The sequence below is a fragment of the Curcuma longa genome, chromosome 11, assembly GCF_044706935.1.
Source record: "Curcuma longa cultivar G26 ecotype Majalengka, Jawa Barat chromosome 11, ITB_CL_G26_1.1, whole genome shotgun sequence".
NCBI lineage: Eukaryota > Viridiplantae > Streptophyta > Magnoliopsida > Zingiberales > Zingiberaceae > Curcuma > Curcuma longa.
The window spans coordinates 14,912,614-14,936,990 of NC_133871.1; the positions used below are offsets into that span (position 1 = coordinate 14,912,614).

Below are 24,377 nucleotides of genomic sequence, written 5' to 3' on the forward strand. Positions count from 1 at the left end.
AGGATTATAAGGAAAAATTAATCAAAAGGCCGATGCACATTGCATTAAGTTGTATCTAAATAATAGATGCTACAAAAAATCAGCAACCGGTTTATTCCTCATCCTCTGTTCGTTGGGCTACATTTTTCCTTTCAACCAACTGTTTGCTAAAATGACTTCCCTTCCTCTACTCCCAAGTTTCAAGCAAGCGCGCGGGGTCAAAATACGAGACTGGTTGGGTTTGAGAAAGCCAGCGGTGGGTCGGACGGAAGCCCCTTACAACCGCACGCATTAAGATTTATTATTAACCAGAATCCAACATTTCATTGCCGGATCTTAAACAATTCGATGGAACAATTAACCGATATCTTGCAAAGTGCAGTAAGCAGCTCCGTATCAGAGATCTATTTATGGATTTGTTTGGGAAGTGAGGTGGGAAGGGAAGGAGAAGAATAGGAGAGGAAACCCCGGGCCTTGCCTTTGCCGCTGTCGGCTATCATTGTTCCTTCTTCAAGCAGCAAAAAGATCGTCCTTTTACTGAGCGGCGCTGCGGCGCTTGCTATTAGTAGCGCGCCTACTTCTCAGCTCTCCTCGTGTTGTGATATGGCGGAGGAGTTGGAGGTCGGAGAGTTCTGGCTGCCTCCGGAACTCCTCGAAGATGGCTTCGCCGTCGAGAAAGAGGAGTTACAGCCGGGCGAGGAACCGGTCGATGTGGCGGTGGGGATGAAGAGAGATGGGGAGGAGGAAGATTACATGGATGGCCTCGCGCGGAGAATGACTCAATCCTTCCTCCAGGACGACAAGGAGGAGGAGGCAAAGATGACAGCGGCGTGGTCGTCTCCTTGGGAGCAGTGGAAGGGGGACGAGTGGACTCTGTTCCAAGAGACGGAAGGATGGGTGGCAGCGTCTGCGAAGCTGAATCGGGGGCCAAGGAAGCAATATCCAGAGAAGAACTCCGGCCCTGGCGGTTGTTTCGCGTCACCCCTTAACGCTCACTGCCATTGGGATGCCGCTCGAGTGAGTCTTGCTCACCCAACGAAGCCTTAGACTTAAAGATTCGATCTTCACTCACGATCTCGTTTAATTCGTTAGGTATTCCAACTAAGGCAGCAGCAGTTTACTGTGGCATGGGAGCAGCAGACGATAACAAGCAGAGGCAGAGCAGGCGGCCGTGGTGCGGCGCCTCGCCAACTTCAGCATCGATACCTGCCAGGAGCAGGAATGACAGCCGTCTTCCTTCGAAGATCCGGCGAGCGAAAAGAGCCCGTCGGCACCGGCGTCTTTCTCCCCCGGACTGCAACGCGCAACACCGAACGGAAAACTAACTCAGGTAGCTTGCTGTGATCTTATTCCGTTAATCTAGAGATTACAAATTTTGCTACCTTCTTCGAATTGATTCTTGTTTATTTGAAACATCTATTTTACGGACGATACTTTTCCTTTTCCTTTGATCGAAATCCAAACGCAGCAGCTTGTCCGACAGTGCTAATTCCGGCCAAGGTGGCGCAGGCTTTAAACTTGAACATTGAGAACTTCCCCGGTGGATTTGTTCTTCAACATGGCAAGTTCTTGTTATCTTTATCTATTCGTAATTTGGAAGTCTTTGTTCTTGATGTAAACCATTTTCGTGCTTCAGCAGATGCTTTTGTAGAGAGAAGAAAGGAGGCTTCAGCCACGGCGGTTCCTGTAAGCTCTGGGCTTCCTCAAGAGTGGACTTACTGACCCACTCCACCCGCTTCACTGAAAGAATTGTGTTGGTTGGAAGCCATGATCAGAAAGTGCATGGTTTTGCTTGTAATTGAAGAATGAATTGATGACAAGAAATGAAATAACAATAAATAATATACTTTTTCTCTCGTAGTGTGATGACAATTAGGAAGGGAATTATTTATGATTACATTTGTAACCTCTCAAATCTCTATCGAACTGCACGGAGTTGGAGCCCATACACAGAGAAGGGATGTTTGGAACTGACCAGTGAAAAAGCTCCATTGGTTTTTCATTTTTTAAAGAAAAAACTTGGAAAGTGAAAAGAAAAACAATAAAAGACTATATTTATAAATTGTTTGATATATTTAAGATATTAAAATAATTTTTTTTCAAAGGAAATGCTTGATCTTCTTTCAAAGATGAAACGAATTACTACAAAGTAAAATTCAATGAAAATTTTAACTATTTTAAAGATAAGAGAAACACTTTCCCTCCAAAAGTTATTAATTTTTTTCTTTATTTTGATAAAGGACACTTTACTTCTCAATCATTGCGAGGTTATACCATTTTGTCTTTATGGCTAACATCGTTTCACTGTGCACTTAACAGTGAGATATTTTCATTTTACCCATGCAGTTTATCTGAAAGTACCTTTGAAATTTTAAAGTCATTAAAATATCTCACAAAGTTTTCTAATTTGTGTCTCACTGTCGTAACTATAAACATCATTATGTTCCTTAACAAAAAAAGGTGAAGTAAAACAACTACCATATCACAAACTAATTAAATATGTTAATGGCTAATAGTGGTTAGCAAAAATATTAATATATCAGGATATAATAAAGACAATCAAACCTAATCAACGCAAGCAAAAATATGTTGCATTTCATGTTGGATTATATTTTTTTTGTCTAGAATCAAACTAAATTTGTAATTATATAATATATATATATATATAATTTATACTATAACTTTATTTTGTACATATTAGAGTTATACATTCAACCAACTTATTAGTTCATTTATAACTTCTTAACTTATACAATTATATAATTTATGCAATAAACTAATCTAAATTTTGAATTCATAGATGAATTTAATATTCATATTTGAATTATTTAAGTACAAAAACAAATTTTTTAATTTTTTTATTGTCTCGTTGTTAAAATTTTATGAGAATATAAAAAAAAATCTTCAAATTTGATCCTGTCGGGCCTAAAAAATTGTACAATTATTATTTAAATCAAAGTAAGGTTCGGTTTTTTAATTATTTTTTTTTAATTTTAAATATAAATTTAGAATTTTTTACTGTCTCAAATTTGAACTGGCTTAGAATGGATATTTTAAGAATATAGAAAAAAAAAACTGACTTAACTCAACCTTTGCCTGCCCATATATAATCACTAGGTGTGAAATGATAAGATTGGAAAACTTCTAAGGAATTATGAATCTCTAGAAGTATTTTGGAAAGAAAGTGATTTTAAAGAGAAAATTGAATACTTGTGCATGAAGTGTTAGCTTGACGTGTCGTGACAAGGAGTCTTTGGTCACCCGTTCTCATTATGAATTTCAGCAATTTTTCCTTGTCCTTTTAAAACAATTAATCATAGATGCCTTCAAGGACTTTATCCTTTGCTTGTTATAAGCTTTTAAATCCTTTATAATTTGATCAATTGTTAACCTATTCTAAAATCTTCTCAAGTTCTCTAACTCGAGAGCTACAATTTTCACTTTAAAGGAAAAGGTCCATATATATGTTGTATTATACTTCCTGTAATAATAGCAACGATTCCTTACGCTTTCTTCAAAGAAATGTATTAACTTGTGAGTTTAATACCTGAAAAACAAATGGCAACTTACATTCTTAAGAGATCATATACTATGTATTGATTTATTCCTGCCAGTGATGTTCTTGGTTTCATCATGCACCTGAAACATTCAACATTCACCATCCATGAAAATAATGGAAAGCATGCCGGCGTCATGGTTTTCAATAAATTGATTTTCAAAACATAAAAAGCATTAAGCTGCTACAGCATGATCATATCTTGCAAATGATAAACACTTCGGCGCGGAATAAGCCTAATCGCACCGCAAAGCAAAGCAAAGCAGACTAATAAAGGGCAACCAAAAAGAGTTCTACTTGGAAATCATTTGATGTTTATCCAGGCACATTGAAGTGGAATAGCCATGAGACGACAAAGGCAAGCACAAGACAAGCGAGAAGGAATTTAAGAAAACGGTGCCCCTGCCAAAAGCTCCGAGCTTCTGATGGTGGTGGCAGAACAGTTGAGGTATTAGCTTCATTCCACTGCTCCACAGTCTCAGTCTCAGCTGCACCAACAACGTTCCGTGCAGTTGAACCACAAATCTCACAAATCCTAGAGTCAAAATACCGTACAAAAGAGACTTAGGAGCAGAATTAAGAAGATATAAATAGAAAGGAAGTGACAGATATAAATAGCAAATGAACTGAGAGATTAACAAAATATCCAAGAAATGATCAGTGAGGCCCTAGGGTGGTTTTTAGAGATAGAAATATCAAAGTTGATAATATCAAACAACTTCATGTTTTCTCGATCATGTAAAAACTGCATTGCATTGGGTTGGTTAGGATCAAAAGAAAAAACATGAAGAACATAAGAACCTGTTAGATTAGGGAAGAGATTCTGAAATATTATTGCCACTGCACTAAAGAAAGAGCAAGGCACAATCAATGGCCTTCATAATAAAATCATGTGTACTAACTTATTGAAACACAATAAAAAACATACAGTAACACAAAAGAATAAACTCCTTTAGTAATTCCTTGAAATTCACAGATCTTGAACTGACTTGTTTTCTTACTTTAGATAAACTATTTGTTTCATTGTTGCTGCTCGATGATTTTTATCTGGCCTAGATCTGCTTTATTCTACCATTTTGTTCTACACTCAGTCACTCACTACTAAAGAATATGGTTTTCAGTAGGTTATGATGGAAATTTCTTCTGATAAATTGCAGACTTGTAAGTAGACTTTTGACATCTGTGCAACTGCAACAAGTGTGATTTGACCTTTCTTGATTGAAAAAAAGTGTAATTGATTTACAAAAAAAAGTGTGACTGATGTTTTCTTCTCTACTGACACCATAATGCAACCAAGTAAAGCATGCATTTTTCCAAAGAGATAAGAATGAAGCAACAAGGGAACTGCGGAAAGATATGCTAAACTAAACTTACTTGTTTCCCCTGATTTTAAACCATGTCTCAGCACACTGCTTATGGGCAGCAGCTAAATCATCCTTGCAAGAACAGCCTAATACAATCGGGACACCTGACCCCGGAGACGCCCTCTCCAAGCTGAGATGACAAATCCTGCAATCTCGCTCAGCTTTACCCATATCCACCTTTACTTCCGAGTCTCCACTCTCAGGATCGTCGTGATCAAGTGAAGAGTCAGAGACACAGGATTTCCTACGGGGCACTCTAAATTCATCGATCTCACGGCAGGATGCAGCCGAGGCACGATCGTCATCATAAGCCGAACTATCACGGTGGGAGCTATTCGGCGAATGCCAGGAGTGTTCTTCAGCATCTGAGTAGCAAATACTTTCTTCATTGCTCTCATTACCATGGCTGTGGTTTGTCCCTTCTTCTATGTCACCAGAGGATTTCCCAATCTTCTTAACCATTTGACAAGTATTTTAAGAGCAGAAAGTTGTAATATGGCATTAACTTCCCTCTGAATGGGCTCCTTTGATAGAATGACCAATCTATTTGACCAAGAATTTTGTGTAAAAATCGATGGTCAGAAGCAGAAGAATGTGCAATTTCTACATAGGGTGAAGAGGATGGCAAGAACAAATAATAGAAGAGCTCTTTCAATGAGTATTGGCAAGCAAACCCGACAACCACAAAATTAGGAACACAATATCAAATTGTCTCTTTTCTTAGTATCTGAAGTCATAACTAAGCAGGTCCAGAATCACAATCTGTTAATCGACTCCCTCAAGGCAGACACAACTATAGATCATCAAAAAGAAACTTCACCATAGGTCTACTGCAGGTTATGAACAACAAATTGCGCCTAAAGGGCCATTGCATTACAACACAAGGTTTTCCCAAAACCAGGACATCCCGAATCCCAAATTCCCAACAATGCGTGAATAAAGGGGAGAAAGGGAAGCAGGACAAAAAATCGATTTTTGTGAACTCTCATCCTTGGATGAAGGACCAAGAGCAGAATATTATAGATAAAAAGGAGCAAAGACAAAAATCAATTCACGGTGCCCACATGAAGACCGTCTGGAGATAGAAGCCCTTAAAAATGGAAGTTGAGACCGGAGATACCGCAGTAGGCCGTGAGGGACACAAGGTTTACCAGCAGCTGTGGCGGCGGCGGCGGAAGATGTGGCAGCAGAGGAGGCTTAGCTCGCTTTGCTCGCAGAAGCCGGAAAACAAATAGAGAGGAGGGGAGGAGAAGTAAAGTAAAGCTGGGGCGTAGGGCAAAAGATGAAGAGACCCAAAGCAATGTGCAGGCTTTGGATTCTTGTGACAGCGGCAGGGCCACAAAAATGACAGGGGAGAGAGAGCAAAAGGCTTTAAAGAGAGACACCATAGAAGCTGCTTGGAGTTAAACAAATAAATTATTACCCCAAATTCTTGTGATTAATTTAGGCTTGAAATGTCCATCCGTGATCTTAAAAAAAGCAAAACTCTCTCTTAACTTCTTAAATTTAGCTCGGGACGATCAAAATGAGGTGCTGATAAGAACAACGCTTTCATCATACCATCCTGAAACAAAGATTCATGCGAATTGACACCACGACAGACATGGAGGTCTGGACTCTGTCGTCAAAACTAAAATCATATTCTATGCTTTTGAGACCAAGTAGAGCTTGTCCAGATATTCAACTGCTAAAGAAAGAGCTTCTTGCAGTTCCAAATGATCGTGTGCCATTATCACGTAGTCCTCCAGAGATTCGTCCACAAGAGTGAACCATGAAGGACCACCTTAAGGCAACTATCATCACGAGAGGACCCAAATTGATGTATCAAATGCACACCTCAGTGATTCCCAGAAGCATGCGGCCGACCGAAGCAAAGCGGCTTATTCTCTTCTCCGAGGAATTCATCAAAGTTTCCAACTCCCATCAAGTGTAATTTCTAACGTCTTTAAGGTTGTTCAATAAAGAACGGAAAATAACCTTGTGGCGTATCAGATTCGTTAATTTTATATCTTGATCGAGCAAACGATGGCGGCACTAAATCCACTAAAAATGGGAGAAATATAATGAAAGGAATCAATCGATAAATAATAGAGTAGCGTAAGACAAGGACTAGGGTTGTTTGTGCTAGTCTTCATCACATGCTTTAAATCAGAAGTTTTACTACTTGCAAGTTGTGCATCAATAAAAAATTGTTGGGATCACGTGAATCTTAATTATACTTTAAACAAGAATCGTTTATGAATTCGCCGTATTCAATCACAGTTGGTATAGTTGAATATTAGCTACTCCTCCAAGAGAATCTGAGGGGAAAAGTACAATAACAGCCGTTCTATTCTCATATTAAATCGAGATGAACTTTAAAGCTAATTCATCTCAAATTGATTAATCATTTAACAAGGAGATACTCTGTAGTATATTATATAAATATAATCGATCATTGTATTTCTTCATATAAGACCAATAAATATAACACACTCGTCTCAAACTATCTTATCACAAAGACTGAAGCACATTTGGTAAAACCGATTTAAGAAATGGCAAGGAAACCCACCATAAACTCAAAGAATCATTGAGAAGGTTGACTCATTGGATCATAATCCGAGTAAGCTGTCTCAGTATTTGGCTAAATGACATGACACAAGCAAATTCATGTGCATGGGCATGGGCATGGTCCTGCTTGGTAGAAGATTCATGGACTGAGTAGCGTGTCATTAAAAAGAATGCCACGACCCAGCGACTTTGCACATGTTCTCAATCGTAATAGTGAAGCTAAGAAGCTAGGATCTGATGATCTGATCTGTCCAACTATTGACGACAACTTTCTTGTACGGCTTTTCTTTTCCACTTATGATTGGGACCTTCTCACCTGACCTCGGTCGACTAAAGCAATGGCGGGACATAAATTAAGGGAAGAGTACACAACTGTCGAAGCTGCAGCCCATGTGATGATGCCGAAGAGTGTTGCTCCTGTTTTACGTATGGGCAAAATTCAGAACTTCAAATAGACGAGGCAGGAACGATATCTGCTCATCAGTCATAACTATAGAAAGCAGATCGATCTCAGCTCACTTAGGACCATGATCGATAGACGTCGTAATGCAGCCCGATCAGAGGCCCTGTTTACTCCAGGGCTGCGGAGGAGAAGAGAAGGAAAGGAGAGGAAGGAGTAAGAGGAAAAGAAACAGAAAGAAAGAGGTGGAAAGAATCGAAATGCCTTTCTCTTTCAACGGAACTTGCCCGCACCGCCCACGCTTCGTTTGTCGAATCATCATCATGTAAATATTTACATGTTTTCTTCAAAGTATACACTTGATAAATATTTATTCAAAAAGTTTTTGGTGAGTTAAAGATGTATTTGAAATAAAACAAAAAAGAGTTTTCTCCATAACTATATTTGAAAAAAAAGGAAAATTGCTAAAATAATTTAGAATCATTCTTCGCCAAATTCAATGGGCTGATTGGATCTAGAAAGTCGACGGGCTTTCATATTTGGTGGGCTTTCATTTCTCAATCTCCATAAAGAGAATTAAAAACCAAAGTTAGAAAATGATGAAGACGATAGAGTAAATTTACAGAGTCCATAATTTATGAATCATGGGATGGGCCACCAGCAATTAGAGTCACCAGCCAAAATTGAAGCTCGTTCGGGCTCCGAACATTTTTATCCATTTTTTTGTTATTATTTTTATTATTTTTTTATCAAGGATTTAAGAGTATTTTCACCTTTCACATAATTAAATTTTTGAATGAACAATGTTTTCAATTGTACCATTTATTTTTTTTTCTCCATTTTTTAATATTCTTCCTAATCAATAATTTGTAAAAAAATTATTTTCAATATTCGCAATCGAATCAATGGAATCAATATTTTAATAGGATAATCACTATTCTGTTTGACGTCAGTTGACATCATAACCAAATTGATCTTGTGGAATCATACCACCTATAGAAGACAACAAGGCACCCATAATGTATTTGATCATGATATGGAACAATGATTTCAAGAGATGATTAACAGATGGTTTGACCTGGTTGCTAAGAAGATGATGGCAATGTTGAGACCAGACAATCTCAAAGGAGGAAGAATATATTTTTAACGAGGAGGCTCCATACAGGTGTCGCAAAGCATCTGATAAATTTACTTGCGACTTCAGTCTTCGACTATAAGATAAGTATTTTGGGATAGACAAAATAATTTTTGGGTTAGACAAATAATTTCTTATAATACGTTAAGGAATGACTTAACTGTCGGCGTTGGGTCATGCCACACGCGTGCCATGCTCGTGCTCAAGCTCAGCGCAGCATGTAAGCATGTGGTTGTTGGTTAAGTTGATTTATACTTATGCACACCTTTATTCACGCACTATGTGCAAAAACAAAATACAAAGAGTTGTTTATAAATTTAGTTCGATCTAAACAGGTTATACGGACACAAAAGGGCAAAAAGAAAAATCTAATTTAGTTTATTTTTCTTTAAAAAATCAATAATTTTACATGACATTATAAATAAAAAATAAAAATTTACAAATTGTATATTCAAAGCTCCATTTAAAATGATTGAAGTACGGCTCCAAAATTTTAAACTTCTGTCATTCTGTTTTCAGTTATCAACACCTTGAAGTGACAAAAGAAATACATGTGCTACATTTCATTAAACTTAAAAATATATCGCTTAATGTTTTTAAGGTGGTAAAAAAAATTATTGAGAAGAATTTAATCTGATCATTTAAAATCATCCTGCACTGGAAAAAGCAAAAATAATATCAATATTAGCGAGCAGTGAACAGGCGAAACCGCGAATCTATTCAAAATACGGCATCAAACTACTGTGTCCATGTTCCTCTGCCGATTCTGCACTAGCACCTGTCTTCCAATGGAATCTCAAAACCCAAACCTCCCTATTCAATTGTGGCATCACAATCACACTGGCCATGAATGGCTGCTCGACACATCTATACACTAGCGACAAACCTCACAAAATGCTCTCGAAGGATGTGGCTGAGAGAGAACAGTAAAAAAGAAGATTGTCAATTACAACAATTAACAGAGAGGAGGATGTGCACCAGTTGCCCATATCAACTAGAGAACAAGAGTTGGCTCTCTAGACAGTGATTCCAACCGCCTTCCAATCACCGGAAGATCGAGGGAAACACATTCTTCATAATTTAATCTCTACAATTGTGTCAGATTCTCATTTGATTGGATCAAGTAGGCAAAAAAAACAAGAATTAGAGGGACAGATGGGCTAGTACTCTAGTCTCAGGACCAGAAGGGAGAAATTGTTTCTCCTCTCTTTGAGTGAGGAAACAGTGGTAGGGTGACGGAATCAACAACAAGAACGAGCAGGTAAGCTTGTTACCATATCATTGTATGGTTTGTCATTGTAGGCTTCTGATACAAAAATAAACCAATGCAAGAGTTAATGAGAATGATAGGAAGTATAAGCTTTGAGGTCTAGCAATGTTCTCCGGTCTGTCTTTATGAAGGAACAAAGGGGAGAACTTTCCACTTCAGTCGGTTGGGAGGCCATAAATTTTAAGCTTACGGAGCCAGTCATAGCAGGTTCACCTCCGTTTCTGTGCTCCTTTCCCTCAGATCTCTGAAGGTAGGAAACTTGGATTATAATACAGAATCCAGGAGGAAAAAAAGGAAGGGGGAAAGATTGGAACTTCTGGATTCATAGATCTACCACTTTCTTACTGCTTTATACTAGTAAAGTTCTCCAAGGGGAGAGGGAAAGCCAAGGGAGAAGGAAAGGCTGCATCTTTGCCTCCGCCTCTTTGTTTGCGTCATCTCCTCTCTCGCACTTCTCCTGTCGTTATCCCTTTCTCGGCAGGTACGCGTGCTGCTTCCGAGTTTCGATTTTTATATATATATTTTGTTCTTTCCTCCGTTGAGCTACCGTTTCTGATCGAATTGTTGTGAATTGAGAAGCCTCTTGGTTAGGTTTTGCTCTCAAAAATTGTGGTCAAGTTCAGATTTTGTGGTCGGGGCCAAGTGTTTCGGCAGCGGAGCTCCGGATGATGACAAGATATTGCGCGGATGTGCTTCCGCAGAAGGAGACGGGCCCGCAATCGTACTCCTCTAATTGGTTCGCCGGCCTGGAGAGCAACAGCGGCGGCCGTAGCGCGTGTTGGACGCCGGACGAAAACAAGCGGTTCGAGGATGCCCTAGCGGAGGTCGATGCCGACAGCCCCGACCGGTGGGAGAAGGTGGCGTCTTTGATCCCGGGGAAGACTGTGGCAGATGTGATGAACCATTACGGCGAATTGGTTGACGACGTGAGCGATATCGAGGCCGGGCGGATCCCGTATCCCGAGTACTACGGCGCTTCATCTTTCACCCTCGACTGGGAGAGCAGCTATGATTCTGAAGAGTGGAATAACTCGTTCTGCAACTCCGGCAAGCGATCTTGTGTCAGAGGATCAGATCACGAGAGGAAAAAAGGAGTCCCTTGGACTGAAGATGAGCACAAGTAAGCTCAGTCCCATCCTTGTTTGTCATGCCAATCTTCTTCTTCAATTACTTGATCTTCTCCGTCGATCTCTTAGGATCAGCTTATAATCTGTTTGTGCTAATGCTTTACTTTCTGCCATAGTATCGCAACGTAGATCATAAACTTTGACTATCATGCATCATCAATTCAGTTAGTTGGAGATCAGAGCTACTCGATCATACAGAGTCTAATTCCATGATATTGTCCTTTTGATCTGAGTTGTCTAGCTTTCTTTAGGTTGTTCTTGTGAGTAACAGAACATCAGTTTGGCTGATGGGAACTTTGTGTGAAAATTTTCAGGTTGTTTTTGCTCGGCCTTAAGAAGTATGGCAAAGGAGATTGGAGAAACATATCCCGAAATTTTGTGATCACCAGGACTCCTACTCAAGTGGCAAGCCATGCACAAAAGTACTTCATCAGGCTCAACACGGGCAGCAAAGACAAGAGAAGATCCAGCATACATGACATCACTACTGTCGATTTGCCCAATAACAATAGGCCTACTTCGCCATCAACTCAACCATCTACTATTACCTCACAGTCAAGTTTGGGCATGACACCCCCATTGCCATCATGTCAGCTCTCTGTTATTGTTGATTCAGATCAGCTCGGCGAAGTAGCAAGTGGCTTCAATCCATCATTGCGTGAGAATCAGTTTGTGCAAAATCAGTTAGGAATAAATCCATCTTATATGAAACTACGATCTCAAAATCCACAGCTCATGGATGAGATACTGTTGGGCATGGCATCCAAAGAGATGCTTCCCGTTGGATTTTCGATGCAGTGAGTGGATTTTTCAAACCCACATGAATGCTTGAGATTAATATGAAATCAAATGATCAATGATGCTGAGAAAATGCATCTGAGCTTTCCAATTGCTGCATCCAGTGCCATATATAGTTGAAGAAGATGGTCAAGTTGACGCTCATACAATATCTTCTGGTCATGGCTCCTCGACCCTTCTTATCTTTGTAGTTTAAGATTTATGTACCATGGAGAGAGCTTCAGTTATACTAGAAAGTTTTGTTGCATTTCGAATTATATATCTCGTAGTATTGATTGATAGAATTGTATATGCTTCAAAACTTTGTTAGTATTTTTATGATAATGAAGTGGACGTAAAATATAACTATTTGTTGGATTTTGAGTTGGAAAAACTAAATTACTCAACCATGCAAGTGGCAAAATATATCTATTAGTTGGACTTTAGATTAAATTAAAAGAAACTAAATAACATACTCGACCAAGCAAATTAGAGAGGATACATTATTTATCGGGCTTGTGGCTTTGCATGGATTGTGAACCAGTCATTTGCTTCAATGCTTTAATTTGGTATAATGCGGACATCACTATCGTCCCAAAAGCTTAGATATTTAAACTCCTACCAGCAATTGTTGGCTGCGATGGCCATTTCACAAAGGGACAGGTGACCATAGAGTAAACCTAATGCTTTTCCAACATCATCTTGATGCTTACTGTTTGTTTCCACAATCGACACCATTGTTCTTATTGGAACCTTTCACGCAGTGGTTTACAGTTTTGTAATGTAAGATGCTGCAAACCCTTTGACTGTGACAATGCAGCAGACCAGAGTTAATTCTAAATTTTAGTATATATCTTCAATTCCAGACAAGTCATCTTCATTGACTGCTTTTGGCCTTATGTTACTAGTTTTTGTCTGCCAGTTGAGCAAAAGAAGGATTCAGTTCTACGCAATTCTAACTGTGATGTGCTAGTTTATATATTTTTTTAAACAAATCTATAAAATATAACATTTAATGTGCTAATCTTTTTTTTAAATAAAAATAAAATATGTCAAAAATAATTTCAAATATTTGTTGTATTTATCTTTTTAAAATTTTTTATTTTTGAAAAATAAAAATAAAAAATATTCTGAACCAAATAAATCAATTTAGTAACTCTGTAAAACGTCATGTCATGCATTTACAGCAAGATTCCAAGACTTCAACGGAATAACATGGTGATGGAACCATTAAATGGATAGAGACCATCCGAAATAATGAGTTAATGACCAGCGTATAGCAAACAAGTCGAGTTTGATAGGGATTTTTGTTCAAATAGTTGAAGCATTGTAATCCATGATTCAAGTGGCGGATAAAGAAGCTTGAAAATTACTTACTTTTTAAAAATATCTAATTTTAAAATAGTGTTCATCTATTCTAGATAACTAAATAAATTTTTCAAGAGGCTAATCATAGATACCATCAGTATATTAAATTTAGTGACTATCATTATTTATTAATTAACCTATTTATGATGTAGCAATAGTTTAAAAAAAAGCATAACATTTAAATTAGGAAATGATTATTAACAAAATACTCAAACGTCACCTTTAGATGTTAATTATATCAATCAGTAATTTGGATATTTCGCCATGAAGTTATCTGAACTGAGTAGTTGTCTTCATTCTGAGGGTTAATTAGATAGGACGAGAGCAAGAGGTCTTCTGATTATCAACTAATTAGATCAGATCGATTCTTAACTCGCAAACTAGATATGTCTGATCAGGCCTAATCCAATGGCGTTGGGTTCTGCTTGAACGGTTATAGAATAGCCCAATAGCCTAATACAATGCTCTTTCATACTCCAAAACAAGGTAGAAATTGGTCGGACCGAGGTGTTCAACTAGGTCTACACTGAAATAGTTCCAATTGAAGCAAAACCAACTGTTATTCTCTTAATTGTTATTAGTTTTTTATAGATTCCTTGAAGCAAATTCAAGGAATCTAAAAAAAGTATCCTCTTATGAAATAAATTTTAATTATCTATTTTGGTCTTACAGTGATTATTATTATTATTATATATTTTCTGTAACTACATATAAATAAAAATAAAACGTTCATTTCATTCAATAAATCAAGCTAAAGAAACACATTCCTATTAAATTCTTAATTAAATTCTCAATTCATCCAAATAGTTGGACAAAATATCGATGGTTTCTTATGTAGAAAATTACAGTTCGAATGCTAGTCTCACATAACTCTTCTAGATAGAAATATTCAACAATATGTCTAATTGGCTATCATGCATCGTTGTCCTTTTTTTGACTTGGGGCAATATCTACCAAGAATCTTGAAAATTTGGAAGTTCAAATTTAGAGTAAATAAGTATTTTGCCTAAAAGTAAATGAACAGACAAATTATGTGCTAGAAACCTTTGCTTTTATTTTTTGGACACTTGCCCACTCCCACAACATATATGCTCCCGGTGGTCACCGATACGTCACTTTGAAACCAGGGCCATATCAAACAAACAGTAAATTATTCTCAAACGGATTGCACTGAGATACGACACAAGCCCAAAGATGCCATACCAGTCGAGCATTAGCACTCATCGATCAAGTTAACTTTTCATGTCAAACTCAAATACCGCATCCAGAACAAAAAAGGAAAAGAAAGGTAGGCAAAATGGTCGTCATGGACCCAAAGCACTCCATAGAAAGATCACGCGAGCAGAAAGAGTAGGGCAAAGTATAACAGAACAAAGAGAATGAGGAGAAGGTCCAAGAGAGCGCACCTCAAAAGAAACAAAGCAGCGTGACGGGCTCAAACTGTCATCTAGCATGAAGTCGCTTTCTCCTCTCGCAAGCCTTGACGAACCTTTATCTTGCACCAAGGGTGATAAGATTCTTCAACCATCGGCCAAAGCGTGACGCCAAGCATATACCATCCCGGTTAGTGTTCCACTAGTCCAAAGCCAGCCATTCTCTTCGGCCTCTGTTTTCTCGGCTGCCTGAGAATGCCTTGCCATAAATGTTTACACTATCTTCTCGAGTGCGATGACAGCATGGACTTCCACAGCACCAGTGATATAGAGAAGCACGCATTTCATCAAACATCTAGTGGGCATTGCAAGGATTCAACAGGGAGGAAACGAGGAGGCAGGGGCATCTCTTCTCGGCTGCTCAAGAATGCCCGTTGCTCATTGGTGAGAGTCCTTCGCCTTCTCGACGTCAGGGCGTCGAGGACTAATCAGCAGCCCATCTCCAGAAGCAGAAGCAGGATGTGGCAGCCCACAGCCAAAGTCTCTTCTTCAACCATGACTCCGCAGAGATTTGCTGCGCCAGGAGATACTCACCTGTCGGAGGCCATTGAAGACTGCATCAAGTTCCTCAACTCCTCATCCAAGAGGTCGTGCTAGAGGAAGCTGAACCTGCAATTTGTGTTAGCTTTATATGAGATACTAGTCCCCTCTCCTGTGAACAGTTGCTCAGGAGATACACTGGTCGGTTTTCTTGGTTCTTCAGTATTGTCTTCTTTGTATCTTTGCACGTGGAAAGTGGAAAAGATGTTTTTCACCTGCTAAAAAGCTTTAAAAGATCAATAATTTAAAATCAGAAGAATAATTGCAATAGCTTACGTATTACATTGGCACTATACTATACACTGATTTTGGACCTGCACACATTGCATTGGTACAATGCGCTATCATTGTAGATCCAACCCACATTTCAGTGTCATAACTTAGCTGTCATTCAGACCTCATTGGCAGATATGATTGTAGCATTCATTTGAAATCTCTCATATTGAGGAAACTATAACAGATATAACCAAATCTACTTACATTATTCAGTGTTTTACAGATCTGAATTCAAAGATAGCTTCTCAATGTCGACGATCCCATGACTTAAAAGCTTTCTTCAGTTCTAGTGCTGTTTTATAAGGTGGAGCAATGGGAGGCTGCACGGGATCCAAACTCTTGTATAAGCCACCCTCTGAAGAACTTGGGAGTGGGTAGGAACGATCTGAATCATAGCCATTGAGGTCTCCACATACTAAAAATGGAATGTAAATCTTGTTTGGTCCTTCTAACCACCCACTTCGGCAATCTGTCATGAGAGCATAACGTTATCCATGATTTTTAGTTGAAGATGTAAGGTATGGAATTTCACTTGATTGTTAAATTTAGCATGATTTCCATTCTGGGATTTCAAGAGAAGAAATAAATAAACAAGCTCAAAGTAGACGATGTAAGTCATTCAGCTGCAAGAGCAATATAAAAAATCAGCTGTCTCATAATCATGAAACACATTCTACTGCAGAAATCTTTCATAGAATTTGCTATGGAGGCCTCCACAGCCACATGATCTGGTTACGAATTGTGGGATTACATGTCAGTGTCTGCTTGATCATACAGTGAAGGTGCCCTTCATATCAAATATTACAAGTGCCCTCTCTGGCATGTGATCCTAATCATTATGTAACACAAGAAAATCTTTACGTATCGTTTAGTTCTGAGCTTAATGGTCCATGGTGTTTACTTAACCGAAGTTGCCCATGGTAGCAAATGGAGTGAAGTTAGAATAAGAAGAGTGGAGGATAGTAGGATCTTTCTGTAGAAACAAATTCATATTATTAAGCTTTACAGAGTATATGTTGATTAAAAAAACTACATGAGATGACAAGTCGGTGTTAGCGGAAGATACCTCTAGTTGCTCTAGCATGTCTCACAAATTAAACAAACCCTTAGTTTGATGAGATCTCAACCAGATATAACTACTAAATGTGCCGATTACATCTGTGATGAAAAGAACTGATTGTTTTAGCACAAATGCAAGGAAACTGAAGCTGATATCCAATGGAATCAGAAGTTTAGCCACAGATTCCTTATCACATCAACAATCAATGGTGTTGTGCATCTATAGTGTAGGGAAGTAGATATACATTTGGGTCGTGAGTAATGAACTTTAAGGGGATGGAAATGTTATCAGAAGATTGATATGGAAAATCAAATTAATAAAGACTTGGAACAGATCATCTAATCATATGATGAGTTGCAGGATAATTCAGGATATATATATATATATATATATATATATATATATATATATATATATATATATATATAGTCCTTGAATTTTCCTCTAGGTTTTATTTCATTACAGGGTACTGTGAAACTAATAGCATGAGATATCCATGCAGTTGATTGTATAAAAGAAAATATAGATCAGCAACAACTAGATTGTAATATACATGCATGTTCAACAGGGGCGAAGGAAATAAAGGTGAATCATGCAGAAAAAGGTGAGAAGCCGACCTAAATCATCAACGCCAGAGGGAGTACCAACTTTTTCTAGAATGTGATATAAATCTCTCTCATTAAAACCTTGAGGAGGTGAATAATTCTCACAAACAGCAAATGCCTCTGCAACATAAATATAGTTGAGAACCTCATATGGTGATAAAAAATTGCAAAAATATTTTCTAATTTTTCTATTATTAAAAAATCTTAATTCCATATGAAGCAATATAGTGTATTTTATTATTCATCATCATCAGCTTTAAAAGAAAGTACTTTCCACTTTAAACATATTATGAACCATGTCCAGCTCAGATTGTATCAACTCGAGAAAAAAAACATATATTGTACTGACTGCCAAGTATCCTACTTTTTGTCGTGTCCAATTTATTTTCACATGATAACCAACATATATAATAATATAAACATGTAGCTTCATCGATAGAATCTGCTCTAAATAACCACCATCTCGTAGTTTTGCATCAAAAAGGTTATTCCAAATGAAAAGCTATCTTACCAATGCTTGAGTTACGACTACTTTTGGGCTTTGCAAATGTAACCTGGGGAAAAAATAGTTTCAGCTGCAAAGGGGGAAAAGACACGATAGTAAGGGTAATGATTTGTTGCATGAAAAAGTAGCATGAAATGCTAGCATGAAAGACACAAGGGGCTGGGTCCCACTTGCAAGCAGGTGGGTCCCACTTCCATGTTGATATGTCTTTAATGCTAGTTTTTCATGCAACAAATCATTACCCCGATAGTAAATAGACGTTCCAAGCAAACAAGAAATTTGACTAAGCGTGAACCAATATAAGGAGCATTTTACTTGGCAGTACAGAAGGCTTGTATCTTTACCCCGGAATATTTTTGCAATGAATTTTCCACCTACTCGAAGCACGTTAGTAACAATTGTTAGCGCCTACAACAAAGAAAATCAATAATAGATTAGCATAGCATGACAAAAACAAACCAACAATATTCAGAGTAAATTTATTAACTCAAGAAAGTCCAGAAAAGAGAATAGTACGAATCAAGAGTCAGCTTGATAAAACTGAAACAGAATTTGTCAACTTCAAAGGCTTCACAACATTTCATGGTTTACACATACTCAGGGAGTAGCAACGAAAATATGATCTGAACCAGGATTATAAAAGTTTTGTCTGCAATTATAAGTGTAAAGCAGATGTAGACAAAGGCATTCGAAATTATTGAACAAATGGAAGTTTCAAGTTTTTTCCCCCTGAATAATCTCTGATGTATTGTCATCATGACTTTTATTTAGGAATAATAAGTAGGCTCAGAATAATGAAAATATTGGACATATTTGTACTTACTGCCAATATAAGTTGAGACTGAACAAATTCATCCATATCATGTAGGCCAGTAACTGCAATAAATTCAGAGGTAATGCCCAATCAAAAGAATAATTATACTAAAGGTTGGGGTTCAAAAAAAATACAATCAGAATGTTGAGCAAAAAGCACCATCACAGACAACTAAGTCGGCTTTGCACCCTTCAAAATGTCAGATTACCTGGCAGGCTCATTCTATTTAGTTAAATAGCAGATGGCTCATATACAGCCCCATAGGAGGACCCATGAAAATTGCCTTGAGAGGAGATTGCAACGTTTCAAGAAATAACAATACACGACAGCTTATTTCCACTTTCACTGCAAATACATGACATGGTAAAGTTGCAGAAGAATGAAGTATCAAGTAACAATCCAAGTGTTAAATAGTAATAAATGCCAAGTACAAAATTTTACCACTTCTGCAGTTCGAGAATTAGTGAAATCGCCCTGGACTTGAATAACACCCTCAATAGGAGCCATAGGCTGCAAATCAATTGCAACAATAAGTGGAAGATCAGCATCCCTACAATAAAATGCAATACATGGAGATTAAGTTATAGCCAGTTTATATGAATCATGCTCCCTCACCTAAATTGGTATATGTATGTCCAATAACAGCCTTTCGGAATTCCATCTAAACTTACATCCTTCTATTACAAACTAAAGCTAAGATAGATGCACAAATTAAATAACAGAAACTCTGCAAATGAGCCACATGCAAGGTCAGGGAACTCAGTATACATTCGATGAACTTGATTTTATCCTGCATTAAGAAAGACTATTTGACAAGAATCAGTGTTGCCTAGATAAATTCAACAAGGATTGGAGGCTCACCACCATATAAATTTATTTTTAAAAACGTTTATATTGAAGGAACAGGAAAATTCAATGTGTAAGTTTAGATCATAAGGAAATTGTACGGCATAATGTAACTACAATAGGATTCTATCTGAAATATCTAACTATTATAGACATTCTAGATTATTTACAAATGATTAACTCAAACCTCTACTGGCAGTAAATAGACAAGTCTTACCTTGAATCTGATGACAATTTTGCTGGAACATACAATATGCGACTCAAGACCTACAGATAAATTAAATAAGATCATATCATTGACCAATGATTCACATGGTCTAAGAAGGGAATCACACATTATAATGTTCTTCTAATAGAAAATCATTGTTAATGCTTGAAAAAATGGTCTATTGCAGATAATTTGTTGATAACTAATTATGTGTCTACAAAACAAACATTTTCACCCACAACAAGATATATTAAAAAAATAACAGAAGAATTAGTGAGAATTTGAAACAAAATCAAAGACAAACTGAGCACCTTAAGAATATACTTTCCTCCACAGTTAGAATATAAGGAGATAAAAGCAGAGGTTTAGGGGTGAAAAGGGCATTTGGTCTGACAGTGGCAATTGAATGACTAACAAACATGGCATAGGTCATTCCCTGGATATAGACTATGTGATAATTAAGCATGTATTTGTATGTATGCATCATTATAAATCCTCAAAAATGATTGTACAAGACTAAGGGCTTATTCTTCTAAAATTTCATAGGCAGTTAAGAGAATCCCCATTTTATTGAAAATGGCATATTAAAAATTGTTCTGATGAACTCAATTCATTTAAATTACAAGAAGATTTGTAGACTCATCTTACAAATTGTAACTGTTACCTACACTTGGAATAGTCCCTACATGCTAGTGTTGTTCTGAGGAGCAATTTTTTCAAACAAGATCATGAACAAGGTTGCTATGGATCATCAGTACAAAAATTAACATTATTAGGTCTACACCAAACTGCCACTGATATTAGCATGCCATTGCATTCCTTAAGAAGAAGACTCCTTTAAGCGATTAAGGCAAACGAGAAAGTTCTAATATCAAACAAAAATCAGTTTATATTATACCCAAAATTGCCTTCATCATCCATGCTAGAGAAAACTAATTATAATGGATCCTCTTGAAACTGAAGAATATTCAAACTATAATGATAGCACCATATTGTTAAAATATTTTAGTCAAGAAAATTAAAATTTTGTATGAAAATTCAGTAAATTATTAAAATAGATTAAAATACTTCATTCTATATGAAAATTGAAGTCTAACAATGGGAGTACATATACCCAAACACCAAATCTAGAGAAGACTAAGAAACTTCAAAACAACTTAACCTAAGTGAAGAAGGGTTGTGGCTGGGGAGCGAGTCAAGAAATAGCTTGACAAAATTAAGGACAGTGACTTAGGAATTTGAGGACATGTTATAAAAGGATGAAATCATACCTAAAATCGGCTATAAATTTAAAAGTATAACTGCCGATACAACAAGAACAAGAAAAAAGCACTCCCATCGACTACTCAAGACACTGTTGCATTGAGTTTCCCAAGGGAGACAAGTATAAAAGCTACTTTTTTATGAACCTAATAGAAAAGGAAAATTTAAAATCCATAGGTGGCTGCATAACTCAAATAGGTAAGTTGGACTAAACAGAGAATAGACAGAATAATTTATTTTAAAACTGCATTTTAGCGCCAGATTCATAAGTTAGAAAAAGGCTGGAGATTCATGTTTTATCTCAGGTGAATCATGTCATGTTATCTAAATGCAAGTGGTCAAATTCTAATGGCATACAGGAAAGATCTCAAGGAACAGATTTGAGGAAGAGAATAAACTATAGTTGCTAGAGTTATAGCCATCTGTGTCCAGCTGGAAAGACAATAGTTCAACGTTAGGAAATTTGAATAAGTGGAGAAACATGCTTATACACATTCCATTATGCAACACCAACATAATTAAAGGCATAAAATAAATAAATTGATTCAATTAGCATGATTTCCCAAAAGAAAAAAGATCATCAAGAAGGTATATCATATCTGACTCCAGCTACCAGGAGCTGCACAGAGATCAACTACACGTTTTACTCCTGCCACATTGAAATGTGTTGAACATTATGCACTTAATATTTTCCAAAATAAAAACAACAAAAGTAATTTTATTGGAAAAATAAAGTTTGTCCTGAGTTTGATTTTCTGATTATTGTGTCGAATTAACATCTAAATTATTTGCTAAAAGTTCAGATGAACATAAAAAGTATCATGAACTTTCTGTTTGAAAATTATTGCATTCAAGGATCAGTCTTACAACCTGAAACGGCGGCCATTGCTGCAGTATGTACAACAAAATTTTATTTTCCTATTGCCCGAAACGGCGGCCATTGCTGCAGTATGTACAACAAAATTTTATTTTCCTATTGCCAATGCACAACTGTCTTCTCTTGGCCTCTCTCTTCATTTTTCTTAACACTCAAATCTTCCAGTTCATACCTACTTTGATGCATCTTTTCACTAAATGGTTAGATTAAGTAGGTTGACAAATGCAACTACTCTACAATTTCGTGATATGCAGTCTTAGATTTAATTCAACAAAGTCTAAATCAACAACCAGAATCATAAATCCTTAAGCAAACGAAGCAACAAAGTTCATGAATAGAACCTGACGCGTAGCTAGTTAGTTGAAGCATAGGGTAAAAGGAGATGATTTTCAGTTACCTTCGAAGATGTTGAATTCCTCATCGATTGGAGAAGCTTGAAAGCACTCCGCACACGCCACCCCTCCTCTTTCGCTTTCCGGTAATAAATATCCTGCGACACATAGACGGCGTACAAAGGGCGTGGATAAATCAGCCAAACAACCAGAAAAATAAAATGAAGAGACAAAAGAGATATGAATACCCGCTTGTCGTTGGAAGCTTTTCCCATGACTTCGCCAACCAAAAGCGTTAATCTGATCTCCGCTGGCCTAGGAATCGCTGAAGAAGAAGACACGGGCGGCGACGACCGCCGAAGAAGGGGAAAGGGCAGGCTAACCTGACGACGGCCCATTTACTGGCCCAGGTCGATGCCCCTTTTTTTTAGTCACAATCTACTTTTGACGTTCGATTGCCCATTAAAAGTTTAAAATATGTAACTTATTGATTCATTTTACTATTTAGCATAACATGTTTTAGTAAAATTATTAATTTAGAAAATTTTATTTATTTTATATGATTTAATTTAAGTTTTAATTAATTTTGTTTACGCACTATTTAAAATTTTATTTTCACCTCTTATCTCATTTTTAATAAAATCCAAGATATTATTTCAATTTTAAATTATTTTCCCATTTTAAAGATTATATATTATGCAATTTTTTTGTTAATCTCGAATAAGTTGTTTTTGCACAAAAATCATGTTAAAAATTCATTTAGAAATCAGCTTAACAAAAGATAGCAATTTCTTTAAGAATAAAAAATTAAAACTATATATGCATTTGGAAGACTGCTGCATTCTGCTTTTATATATCTGCCATCACTTGGAGAGAAGGAAGCCGTTGACAAACCGATAGCAATAAACTATCTAACTAGCAGACGCAATTTCAGACTTCCCAAGGAAACATATATAATCAAAGACCGAACTACCAAATGCATCAGTCAAGTCAACCATACTTGTACATTGTACTACAGTCCGACTCATGTGCTACCACAGTGACTCGTACTCAAATATCAGAAGGAAATTAAAGAAAAACAAATCTACAGAAGTTTAAAACACACTGCATGAAGCTAGCTAGGGATCTTTTTTAAACTGGAGTGCGTCTCAAGTAGGATTCAATACAGAGAAATATGAAGCAGGATGAGGGATCTAAAGTAAGCTAATTAATTTACTCTACGTAATTGAAGCTCAATCGCAAATCCAACGGCGGATGATCTCTTCCAGCTGCATCCAAGTGTAATGCTCGTCCGCAGAGCTCGCCGGCGCCTCTCACGGTGATCGCCTTCTCCTCCTCGGGGATGGATGACTTCAACGGAAATAACTCCAGCGTCTCCGTCGCTTCTCTGATCTCCTTCCGCTGCCAGTACACTTCCTGCTTCCCCTTGCCGCGCCCTGCCATTTAATTGCCTTAATAAGCTAATAATAATACATTTTTATCCACTCGTGAACATAGTTATAATTATATACCTACGGGGAAACATCTGATTCTGGACTTGTGGTGCTCCCCAGCGGCGGTGCCGTTTTCGTCATCATCGTCAGGGGGGCCGCGGCGGCGCTTCTTGTGGTGGCGCTCGCGGGCTTTGTGGTTTTGGAACCAGTAGAAGACGTTCTTGCTCTCGATCTTGCCGAAGGCGCTGAGGTGGGTGGAGATCATTTGGATCTGGTGGGTGGTGGGGGTGCGCAGCCCCGAGCGGAACAAGTTGGTCAGCACCTTCACCTGCTCCTCTGTCGGGTTCCACCGCTCGCACTTGGCGCCCACCCGAACCTCCATGCTCGATCTTCCCCTGATATTTTGGCCTCCTGATTATCTGTTCTCACTTCCCACTTCTCGATCGGATCTGTTGCTGGCCTCTTGCTAGCTAGCTCAGTTCGCTCTGAAATGTTGAAATCAATATAAAGAGCGGAATCAAAGGAAGCAAGCGGTATGAGTATGTACAGAAGTGCGAGGAGAAGGATCTGATGGCAGAGGTTAAAGATGCCATGTAACAGTGAATAGTGGACGTGCCGGGGGGACATGCGCAAAAGCTGCCACTGCTCAATTACATCTC

General features: G+C 37.6%; 4 protein-coding genes, 1 long non-coding RNA gene and 1 pseudogene across 6 annotated transcripts; 2 read left to right on the plus strand and 4 right to left on the minus strand.

Moving 5' to 3' along the window:
* The first annotated feature begins 582 nt into the window (after positions 1-582).
* On the plus strand, positions 583-1,788 carry LOC141837850 (uncharacterized). Its single transcript, XM_074725221.1, has 4 exons — positions 583-996; positions 1,072-1,309; positions 1,448-1,540; positions 1,619-1,788. Exons 1-4 carry the CDS (start codon positions 583-585, stop codon positions 1,699-1,701), a joined length of 828 nt encoding a protein of 275 aa, XP_074581322.1. The 3' UTR covers positions 1,702-1,788.
* Positions 1,789-3,672: 1,884 nt separating this feature from the next.
* Positions 3,673-6,126, minus strand: LOC141840399 (uncharacterized). The gene is made up of 2 exons (XM_074728374.1): positions 4,910-6,126; positions 3,673-4,070 (listed from the first exon to the last, which is right to left on the minus strand). The coding sequence occupies exons 1-2, from the start codon at positions 5,359-5,361 to the stop codon at positions 3,851-3,853; spliced, it is 672 nt and encodes a 223-aa protein (XP_074584475.1). The 5' UTR covers positions 5,362-6,126; the 3' UTR covers positions 3,673-3,850.
* Positions 6,127-10,266: 4,140 nt separating this feature from the next.
* Positions 10,267-12,527, plus strand: LOC141840903 (transcription factor DIVARICATA-like). Its single transcript, XM_074728997.1, has 3 exons — positions 10,267-10,735; positions 10,834-11,374; positions 11,696-12,527. The coding sequence occupies exons 2-3, from the start codon at positions 10,920-10,922 to the stop codon at positions 12,180-12,182; spliced, it is 942 nt and encodes a 313-aa protein (XP_074585098.1). The 5' UTR covers positions 10,267-10,735; positions 10,834-10,919; the 3' UTR covers positions 12,183-12,527.
* A 3,414-nt stretch (positions 12,528-15,941) lies between these two features.
* LOC141837189 (uncharacterized) lies at positions 15,942-18,921 on the minus strand (annotated as a pseudogene).
* Positions 18,922-18,931: 10 nt separating this feature from the next.
* Positions 18,932-22,441, minus strand: LOC141839215 (uncharacterized). Of its 2 annotated transcripts, none has more exons than XR_012602686.1 (4): positions 22,351-22,441; positions 19,823-19,872; positions 19,201-19,269; positions 18,932-19,104 (listed from the first exon to the last, which is right to left on the minus strand). It is a non-coding gene; the product is annotated as an uncharacterized LOC141839215 (long non-coding RNA). The 2 variants fall into 2 exon arrangements; XR_012602687.1 differs by having other exon boundaries at positions 19,201-19,309.
* Positions 22,442-23,404: 963 nt separating this feature from the next.
* LOC141837409 (WUSCHEL-related homeobox 9-like) lies at positions 23,405-24,100 on the minus strand. Its single transcript, XM_074724817.1, has 2 exons — positions 23,797-24,100; positions 23,405-23,721 (listed from the first exon to the last, which is right to left on the minus strand). Exons 1-2 carry the CDS (start codon positions 24,098-24,100, stop codon positions 23,498-23,500), a joined length of 528 nt encoding a protein of 175 aa, XP_074580918.1. The 3' UTR covers positions 23,405-23,497.
* Between the last annotated feature and the right edge of the window lie 277 nt (positions 24,101-24,377).

What these genes read in the sequence shown, in the direction of transcription:
- LOC141837850 (XM_074725221.1), top strand. Translation starts at nt 583, where the DNA reads ATGGCGGAGGAGTTGGAGGTCGGAGAGTTCTGGCTGCCTCCGGAACTC. An exon ending in GCCATTGGGATGCCGCTCGA is followed by an intron (nt 997 to 1,071) that starts GTGAGTCTTGCT and finishes TTAATTCGTTAG; the next exon opens with GTATTCCAACTAAGGCAGCA. An exon ending in TGGATTTGTTCTTCAACATG is followed by an intron (nt 1,541 to 1,618) that starts GCAAGTTCTTGT and finishes GTGCTTCAGCAG; the next exon opens with ATGCTTTTGTAGAGAGAAGA.
- LOC141840399 (XM_074728374.1), bottom strand. Translation starts at nt 5,361, where the DNA reads ATGGTTAAGAAGATTGGGAAATCCTCTGGTGACATAGAAGAAGGGACA. An exon ending in TTTAAAATCAGGGGAAACAA is followed by an intron (nt 4,071 to 4,909) that starts GTAAGTTTAGTT and finishes TTTTGACTCTAG; the next exon opens with GATTTGTGAGATTTGTGGTT.
- LOC141840903 (XM_074728997.1), top strand. Translation starts at nt 10,920, where the DNA reads ATGATGACAAGATATTGCGCGGATGTGCTTCCGCAGAAGGAGACGGGC. An exon ending in TGGACTGAAGATGAGCACAA is followed by an intron (nt 11,375 to 11,695) that starts GTAAGCTCAGTC and finishes GAAAATTTTCAG; the next exon opens with GTTGTTTTTGCTCGGCCTTA.
- LOC141837409 (XM_074724817.1), bottom strand. Translation starts at nt 24,100, where the DNA reads ATGGAGGTTCGGGTGGGCGCCAAGTGCGAGCGGTGGAACCCGACAGAG. An exon ending in AATCAGATGTTTCCCCGTAG is followed by an intron (nt 23,722 to 23,796) that starts GTATATAATTAT and finishes ATTAAATGGCAG; the next exon opens with GGCGCGGCAAGGGGAAGCAG.